This window comes from Gastrolobium bilobum, unplaced genomic scaffold (genome assembly GCF_033153095.1).
Source record: "Gastrolobium bilobum isolate Gb01-03AN ecotype WA unplaced genomic scaffold, APGP_CSIRO_Gbil_v1 utg1853, whole genome shotgun sequence".
NCBI classification, from domain to species: Eukaryota; Viridiplantae; Streptophyta; class Magnoliopsida; order Fabales; family Fabaceae; genus Gastrolobium; species Gastrolobium bilobum.
The window spans coordinates 38,401-48,232 of NW_026895364.1; the positions used below are offsets into that span (position 1 = coordinate 38,401).

Here is a 9,832-nt window from a genome sequence, read left to right on the forward strand (position 1 = left end):
TCACAACCACTTTAAAATACACCATCTCTTAATCAAATAAAAATAAAATAAAAAATAAAATAAAAGATACGAAATAGAAAAAATTATTGGGTTGCCTCCCAATTAGCGCTTGTTTAACGTCACGAGCATGTCGTACCCTTCATGATTATGGTGGTTGGAAGCACACTGTCATTGATGAATCAGTCTTCTTGGTCCAATATTGTGTCCTTCCATAATACTCATGCGCGGATGGATAAGAAGAAGTGGCCTCAGGAGCTCTAAATTTAGTTTTTACATGCTTTCCTTTGCTCTTAGGTTTTTCCATCTTAACTTTTTGCTTGCGTTCCTCGTACTTCTGATGGATTTTCTTCTTGTTTCCTTCCTCAACCTTCTTTTCAACAATGCAGTAAACTTGACCTTCAGGTTTCTTGGTCAATTCAACTAGCTCTTTTTTCGTGCATTTGAAACTTCAGTTGAATCGATGGCTTTAACTACCTTAGTTACTTGAGCATCATTTAGAAGCTCTGAGGAGTGCAAAATGTCTGCAAACTGATCTTCAATAGTGGGAGGATTTTCTTATTCAAGGATCTTCTCTGAGACTGCTTCTTCTATTACATAGATCTGAAAGCAGTTTTCTTTATCTTCAGGATGCTTTATGGCCTCAAAAACATTCATCTTGAATTTACCACCATTAACTCTAAAGATCATCAGTCTTTTTTCTACATCAATCAATGTCCTAGCAGTTGCTAAGATTGGTCTCCCCAAGATGAGAGGCATATTGTCATCTTCCTCCATATTAAGCACAACAAAATCAGCTGGAAATATATAATCATTTACCTTTACAAGGACATCTTCTAGCACCCCTTCCGGCCTTTTGATGGATCTATCAGAAAATTGAAGAAACATAAAGGTAGATTCCATCTCCGTTATCCCCAAAGATCGTGCAAAAGAAAGAGGCATCAAGTTGACACTGGCTCCCAGATCACAGAAAGCTCTTCCTACTTTAACATTCCCGATCGTACAAGGGATACTAAATCTCCTTGGGTCTTTAACTTTAGATGGAAACCCATTTTTGATCACAGCACTACTCTCTTCAGTTAAAGCTACCGTTTCCATCTCTCTGAGCTTATGCCTTTTGCATAAAGAGGCATATTCTCCAAGGCTTCAGAGAAAGGAATATTGATTTGTCTTGAACATCTCCATAAACTTTGAGTACTGCTGCTTTTCTTTTTCTTGCTTCAGCCGAATAGGGTATGGGGCTTTTACATAAGGATCTGGTTGACTGAATCGTGATGGAGGTATATTTGTAGTTTTCTTATTACGAGTGATTACTCTTCCAAAGTAGGTTACATCATCATAATTAGGAGTCTCTTCTTTCTTAGTATCCTCCTCTTTTGTTTCCTCCTCCTTTGGCACTTCTTTGTCTACCTTGGCTGGCTTATCTTGAGGTTCAATCTCCTTCCCACTCCGAGTGGTGATTGCATTACAATACTTTCTTGGATTAACCATAGTATCACTAGGCATTGTCCCTGAATTTCTTTCATTCAATTGCTTGGCCAACTGTCCAATTTGAGTTTCAAGATTCTGGATTGAAGCCTCCATATTCTTGATCGATGCCTCTTGAGTCTTGAAGTTCGATCTTGTCTCTTGAATGAAAGCATTGGTGGTTGAAGCCGTGGTTTCCACCAATTTCTCCAAAGCTGAATATGAGCTAGATGGAACAGGATGTTGTGGCTGTTACGATTGTGGATTGTAAGAGAGGCCTGAGTTATTCCTCCAACCCGTGTTGTTATTACCTTGGTAGTTGTTCCTTTGCGGGTTTCCCATATAGTTGACTTCTGAAGGTTGAGCTAACGGGCAATTCGCAGTCAAATGTCCTTCAGCACATATATCACATACTACTGGTTCCTCAACATTGATGGCAGAGATTTGATTCTTAGCAACTATCTTTGTGAGAGATTCCATCTGCTTCTGCAAACTCTGTTGACCAGTCATCAAGATGTCAAGTCTATCCACTTGCAGAATGCCTCTTTTGGAGCTGGGTATATCCTCATTCTCTTCCGCAACTAATTCTTCAATGAGTAGTCGAGATGCAGCTGGAGCTTTGTTAACTAATGATCCATTAGCAGCCGCATTCAGGAATTTTCTATCAGCAGGGCATATACCATGGTAGAAGAGCCTCACCTTATCTCCTGCTTGAAGAGCATATTGTGGGCAAGCGATCAATAAGCCTTTGAATCTCCTCCAAGCTGCTCCAAATGACTCACCATCATGTTGAGAGAAATGATCAATCTCTCGCTTCTTCTGCATGAATTTAGAAAGAGTAAATAACTTCTCTCTAAATTTAACCACCAAGTCATCCCATGAAGTGATGCTCTCTTCCGGTTCATTCCTTATCCATTCTTTTGCTCTTCCTTTCAATGTAAAAGGAAACAGAATCAGATGAATAGCATCAGTGCTAACTCCATTATGCCTGTGAAGCCGACATAGTTCCAAAAATCCCGACCATGAAGATTGGGATCATAGTCGTCCTCCCCTGAAAATTGATTGTTCTTTAACAGCTGCAAGAAGGCTGGATGAACTTCAAAGTTGTTGGCCTGGATTGGTGGAATGATGATTGCAGAAGAGACAGGTGCAAATGATGGGTTGAGGAATTGCTCCATGGTATCCTCATGTGGTATTTCTTCAGCCATAGTTGATGTTTCTCCTTGGAAGAGTCATCGGTTCCCTCTTTCTTTTTCTTTTTTCTCCTTAGTTATCCTTCTATTCTCCCTTGCTATCTTTTCAATTTTCGATTCGTAGAGCAAGTCGTTTGGATCAACTGTACCTCGCATAAACCAGAATTAAAAAAATCAGTAAAGGTAAAAAAAATAAAAAATAAAGGTATAATCTTAAATTCCACAGATACTACTATTGTTGATTTTTAGTTCCCTGGCAACGGCGCCAAAAACTTGTTGTGAACACGGCAAGTATACCGGTCGTACAAGTGATTAAGTAAAAGTATCGTTCCCACGAGGACTAATTTCAAGCAATAGCTTTGCCATTTTTATCTAAGTTAGACAATTCAAAAGTACTTTCGCAAGTAACCAATATTTAATTAAAAATTAAATATAAATGACAGTAAAAGAAATTAACTAAAAAGATAATTTGAAATAAAAATTGAGTTTTAAAATCAAGAATAAAAATGTAGTTAGGTTTACTTCACCTCCGATCCCCCTTAATTGGTTTAATTACAATTCAATAATATTCTATCTCAGTTATTTCAAACAATTCATCATATAGAAATTAATTAGTTTAATCCTAATGTCTTAGTTCTTTAACCCTTTAACCCAATCAGAATCCTAATGTCTTAGAAATCCCTTTTAGATTATGCCTTAAGCGCGATGAATTACAAAAGTTTGCAATTCGTACAAGCCTATGTCTAGATCATGCAAAAATTGGTGTTCTACCCCTATCTAGATCAAGATCCCAATATAACTATTGTGAAACCTAACCCTCTTTATCCCTATATAATTGGCCAAATCATGCAATAATTTCAACATGCAAATCAAGGTAAACACAAATAATTTGAGATAGTTTATTAAAGAAAAGAATTAAACCAAAACAAGGATTCACGTTGGATCCATATTCCTAACTACTAAGAAAACTAGCCTGACATAGCTGGCTTAAACAAAATAAAGAAAGAAAAAGAAATCATAAAGAAGAAGAAGAAGAATCAATATTGCTCAGTCTCCTTCAAGCTCCTCTCTCTCTCTTTGAAATTTCCAACTCTGGTATCTAGTGTTCTCTTCCTCCTCTGAATCTGCTTGCCTCTGTCGAATTGTGTCCTTGTGTTTCCAAAAGATGCCTTTTATAGGGATGAAACCATATCTTTTACTTTTCCATAATATCTTCAATGGAATCTTCACTAGAATCTCTAATCATATCTTTGATCCAATCCTTCAAATCTTGCCCTTTTTATTTAATGGAAAAATTTTCCTTAAAAATATTCAAACGAAGATTTGATAAGATTTTGAATGATTCAAAAATCCAAAGCAACTCTACTTGATCTCTCCAATTTATCTCTTTATGAGAGTATTATTGAAAATAAAATAACAATTTAACTATAATTCTCATAACTTTTAATTACTTTTAAATCAATTTCATGCTCATATTGACACTTAATTCATAGTCATTTGGAGACTCATCAAACAATTTCTAGATTTAAACATTGTTGTCCTTAGCAATAAACTAGAATAAACACTATGAAACAGGAACTTAACCTTTTGAGAAGAGACTCATAAAATTCAAGCATAACATCGCATCAAACAATTAATTTAGAGCAGAAGCTCATGAGAATACTATGCTAAGCATGAATGATTTTCGGTGTTGAGAATTTCAAACAAGACTTTTCAGTTTCAAAAAGGAAATTAGAATATAACTTGAATACCCCTCACTATGATAAACAATACACTCATCACTCAAGTGTTTGGGGGTATAATCACTCAATCCATAAGTGTAATAGAACTACCACAGGCTTGATCTTATTCTCAAGTTCCTAAAGATGAGAAACATAGATAACATACAAAAATCAATCCAAAGGTCTTTTTAGGGCTGTAATGTGGCTTGGTTTAGGGGTAAGAATATTTGGAAGGAAGCTAATTTTACTGTGTGAGATTGAAACACATTTAATTTAATTCAAGGCTCAGTCAAATCTCATACAATGATTTCACTATGTCTCTTCCTTTCAATTCATGATTTTTATTCCTTTTTCACCACCTTTTTCTTTCTTGTTGCTAATAATTTATAGCAGAAATTTTCTTTCACAATTTTTTTCCCTTTGCATATCCTCTTTTCAAACAGATTTATTTTTCCTTTAAGGTACTATTTTCCTTTTTATCCCTTAACATTCAATGGAGCACTTCACCTTAATTTTTCTTTGATCAATATTTCAATCTCATTTAAGGGTGAGTCAACATAAATATAAGCTAAGTAATTTATGGGAATTTGAACAAAAAACAGTCTAAAGCTCAAAGGGGCTAGCAATGGAAAAAAAATTCTTTTCAGGTGGGCGATTTGGCCAAGTGGTTAACAAGAACAAAAATGCCTTTTATCATTTCAATTCATGCATGCATCACAGAGAAACAAATAAAGTTCTAGAGTACCACTACAGTGAGGCCTCTCAAAAAAAAAAAAAAAAAACTGTTTAGGCTCAAACCTCACAGGCTGTGGTGTCAAGCTAGAATCTTATTCCAAATTTTCACATCAAAGTTTTTCTAAAAATTCTCATAAAGAAAATCACACAAACGAGAAGTCATATTCTCTTGATAATATTCAATGTAATGTCATGACAGAAAAAGTTATTTTGAAATCTCACAGTTTCACTTGTGCCTCCTAGAGTTTATTCAGATTTATTAACCAATTAATGTCTAATTATATCATTAATAATGCATTTCAAATATATGAGGTGTTATATTTTACACACACATTAGTCGATATCTAACATAATATGATTTTCAATTAAATATTTTTTGATGAAATCAACGACATAGAGAAGATAACTGATATGCAATTAGCAGCATAGGTTTGCAAGGAGTAGAATGAAGTAGCAACAAATGAAATTTTCCTTTCGTTTATAATGTTACACATATTTTCTATAAATGAGACATAGACAACTGACAAGATCCTTGGTAATGGTTATTCATTTTTAGGAGTAAAGGCGTAGGTCATCTTAAAAAATGTAAAAGTCATGCATAGGTTTGCAAGGAATCATCAATAGTACGTACTATGACACCAGATTTTATTTAAACAAATAACTTGGAGACATAAATGCTTCATGATATGGAGTTTCAAATATTAGGTGAACGATAAAGTGCCATATGTCATGTAATGCATCCGATAAGTCATGGTTGCGCAAAGCATACGCAGATGCCTTTAATTCACACAAGGACCATCAAAAGAAATGACAACATGCAATTCGTCCACACGTAATATAACTTCTTCATCAGGCATTTCATAACAAGACTTAATGATGAATATCCCTATATATTATTGTACTAATTTGGTCCTCTATTACCTAAAGTCACACTCTGAGTGAGACTTTTTCATCAAGAATGTCATAGCAAGACTTCACAAAAATAACATTACCTTGAATTATTGTCTTGATTTAATCCTTTGTACCTCGAGTCATATATATAATCGTGGTACAAGTTTCACTATTTGCGAAGAATAATTCATTCTGATGCAAACTGTGCCAGACTTTGCGAGGATTATTCATTATCTGCAATGATAAGCTAATACCGATGCATTTTGAAATTGGTAGGGATATGCGCACTGACACTTTGCGACAGAAGCCAACTATTCGGCCAGCCAAACGGTTGGACGAATTTATTAACATTAATGCTATTGCTGCGACGAGATATGTAATCTATCACAGAACAACGACGAATATTTTTGCCATCACAGATCTACGATGTGCGATGAAATTTTGTCCATGCAAATTAAACGTCAATCGATTATCGTGTGATCGAAGTTGCAGCGGAATATATAAAATGATCGTCCTAAATTATCTGTTTAGTTAAAAAAATAGTGTAAGTGTTCAATCAGCTCACAAAATACATCTCAATTTCGTCATTCTTAGAGGTTTCTCTCCATTATCAGTTGGTCGACGGTCAACCAGCAGTTCCTCTCACCGACCAACACAACATCCCCTCCAGCAGTTCCTTACAACAACCTAAAATACAAACCCTAACCCCTAACACAAACCCTAAACTCTCTCGCAAACCCTAATCCATAACACAAACCATAATCCATAATATAAACCCTAAACCCTAACCCTACTTAGACCCTAAACCCTTACACAAACCCTAACCCCTAACCTTAAATTAAAACCTATTACACAAACTGTAAACCCTTACACCAACCCTAAACCCTTACACCAACCCTAAACCCTAACACATACCCTAAACATTAACCCTAAATTAAACCGTAAACTCTTACACAAACCCTAAACCATTACACCAACCCTAAACCCTAACACCAACCCTAACCCCTAACATAACCCGTAAATCCTTAAATAACCCTAATCACAAACCCTAAACCCTAACCCTAACACAAATGCTAATGGTTGGTTCATTTCATGCAATGGGAGATTTTTGGAGCCATATTGTACATGAAAAATTCACCTCGACGTTGATTTCATATATTTATCTGTCGTTTGAGGTAATAAATTAGACTTATGTATTGATGTAATTGCGTGTTTGTATGGCGATGATTTTAATTTCATACATGTTATCGCCATGTTGGACCGATAAGTATTAAAAACTCATCAGTAGTTTATCAATTCTACTATTAATTGTCTTAGGAGTAGGGTGTAAATAAGTCAGACGGCCTAACAGGGGCCTACGGCCCAGCCTACATCGGGCAAGACTTGACTTATCACATATAGTCAAATAGAATAGGCTCAAGCTTTTTAAAAAAACCTATTAGAAAGCAGGTCATATGCTTTCTTTTGCATGTTGGGCTTATAAACCTATATATCAGCCTATATTATATTATTTATTTTAAATAAAATAAATAAAATTATTATCTTAATGATTTTGAATAATAAAGTAATATTATTTTATTTTATTTTAATTACTGAATGCCTAATAGACTTAAATAGGTTAAAAGGCCTAGGTCAACACTTTTATTTTTAAATATAGACCAGACCAGACTTATATTCTGAACATAGACAAGGCTAACAGGTCAGGCAAGACCTAAAATATTTTACACATACCTAACCTATTTAAGTCAAAGCTTTTAGCATTTGCAATGATTGTTTACAATTCCAAAACAAGACACTGTAATTGATTAGCATTGTTTTTTTTAGAAATGTAAAAAAAATAAGAATATAATAAATGCTATCAAAAACCATGAAGCATAAAAGGTTTAGAAGTTCAAGCATAGAAATAATAGAAATGGATAGAGGGATACAAATGCTATCAAAAACCATGAAAAAAGACACACACACACAAAAAAAAAGGAAAAAACTTCTCATCTACTTATTTACTCTTAGAAATACAATGTAGGAGGTCATCAAAGACTAAATAGGAAAATAATATGTTTATTATTCATAGAGCAAAAGGTAGCAAAAATGTTCAAGCAGAAAACCAAGCAGAGGCAAAGACAACATTGTGCCCTTTCCATGTGAGCACAATATGTTCATCTTCCTTCTTAAATCCCCAACCAGCAGCATGTTCATCCAGCATAGCCTTCACCTCCGCAACACTGTCCTCACTGAATGGAATCCCATTAAAGTTTGCATTTCTCATTCTCTGTTCCCACCTGCTTTTAGGCTCAACCCTTTCAACCCTCTGAAGCCCTTCATGTGCTATTACATTCTCAATCTTCCAGCTAATGTGTGCTTCATACCACTGCCTTTGTTCACTCCCTCGTGGGAGGAACGTGTCCACAGTGTCGTAAGGTATCCATAGATAATTAAACGCAGACCTTAATCTAGAAACCAAGTTATTAGATGTTAAATCTGCATCTTCATCTACCAAAACGACAACCGTTGGGTCTAAACTCCTCAGGGCTTTAAGGAACAAAGATCGCAGGGAAGAAGTTGAAGTGACAGAAACATAATAATTAGAAGAAAGGGTTTCATCAGGGATGTAATGAAGCATCATGTGACAGTTTATAACCAAAGCCTCTGTTTGAGGATGTTCTGCAGCGTAAACTAAATGTTGCACCCTCAAGTGTTCGATCAAAGCTGCGAACCCATCTTCATAACTTGAAGAAACCACCCTGAATTCCATGATCATGTTTCTTGACCTAGCGAAACTAACCAACTTAGCACCTAGTTCATCATAAGAAAGGTTAAGATTTGGTGGTATGTCCCTGCTGCTAGCAGAAGCTACGGTGAGCTTGATTAAAGGAGGCACGTCGTGGCGGCTAGCAATGGCGTCGATTAAGGTTGGAATCTGCATGCAATGTGTCAAACTTAAGTCCACTATGTGGATGATGGAGAATCCTTCTGTAGCTTCAAGAATGGTTGCGTTAGCAGCTGTGAAACCGAAGCGATGAAAAGGGGTTAAGTCAACGAAGTTGGCTAGCTCGATGAGTGAGAATTTGTGTGTGTCTATGGTAAGGTTGTTATGAGTATCTGCTGCTACTGCTACGAGCATTTTGCAGGTTCCAGTTTTGGCTGCACGAGCGGTGAGTGCTCGAAGGAAGCTACAAGCTAGGCGCTGATTGGAATCACCATCTTGGGGTGCTATGTTGTTGAGGACCCAAAGGATTTGTTGGGCCAGAGTTACATCGTTGCTTTCTATGGCGTTGGCACAGTGAACAAGTAACTGTTCCATGCAGTTAGCATCGCCAAAGCTACTTAATGCCTTGGATGTTGGGAACCCTGTAGGCCATGATGGCCTTGTTCTAGGAATTTGATTTTTGTTCATGGTAGGGTTGGGAAAGGGTGTGATTTGGTGCAGATGAGGTAGTGGTGGTGTGAATTGCATCATTGACAGTGTGAAATGGTGGAGAGATAGAAAGAGGAAGCAAAATTAAGAGAATAAAGTTGGAGCAGAAACTTAAGAGTGGGAAGCAAGAATCAATCAGAAATTAAAAAAAAAAAAAAAAAAAGGAGCAGAAAAAGAGAAAGTGACCTGACTAGTAGTGGGTACCTTTGTCATTGGGAAAAGATCAAATTTGTGGTGAAATTAGCAGAGTGGAGTTTGGGAGAATTCTGTGTATGAATCAAAGGGAAATAGACATTTCAGCTTTTTGGTGTATATATATTATCGTTCTTCTCAAAAGAGAGAGTGCTCAGTAAGGGGTAAACTCTCATCCCGAAAAAACATATTTGAAGTCAAATTCGGCAAAAGAGACCGTT

General features: G+C 36.1%; 2 protein-coding genes across 2 annotated transcripts; both read right to left on the minus strand.

The window, feature by feature from the left end:
* Positions 1-555: 555 nt before the first annotated feature.
* Positions 556-1,095, minus strand: LOC133307176 (uncharacterized). Its single transcript, XM_061507626.1, has one exon. It carries the CDS (start codon positions 1,093-1,095, stop codon positions 556-558), a length of 540 nt encoding a protein of 179 aa, XP_061363610.1.
* Positions 1,096-8,096: 7,001 nt separating this feature from the next.
* Positions 8,097-9,461, minus strand: LOC133307153 (scarecrow-like protein 32). Its single transcript, XM_061507599.1, has one exon. The coding sequence runs from the start codon at positions 9,459-9,461 to the stop codon at positions 8,097-8,099; it is 1,365 nt and encodes a 454-aa protein (XP_061363583.1).
* Positions 9,462-9,832: the final 371 nt, after the last annotated feature.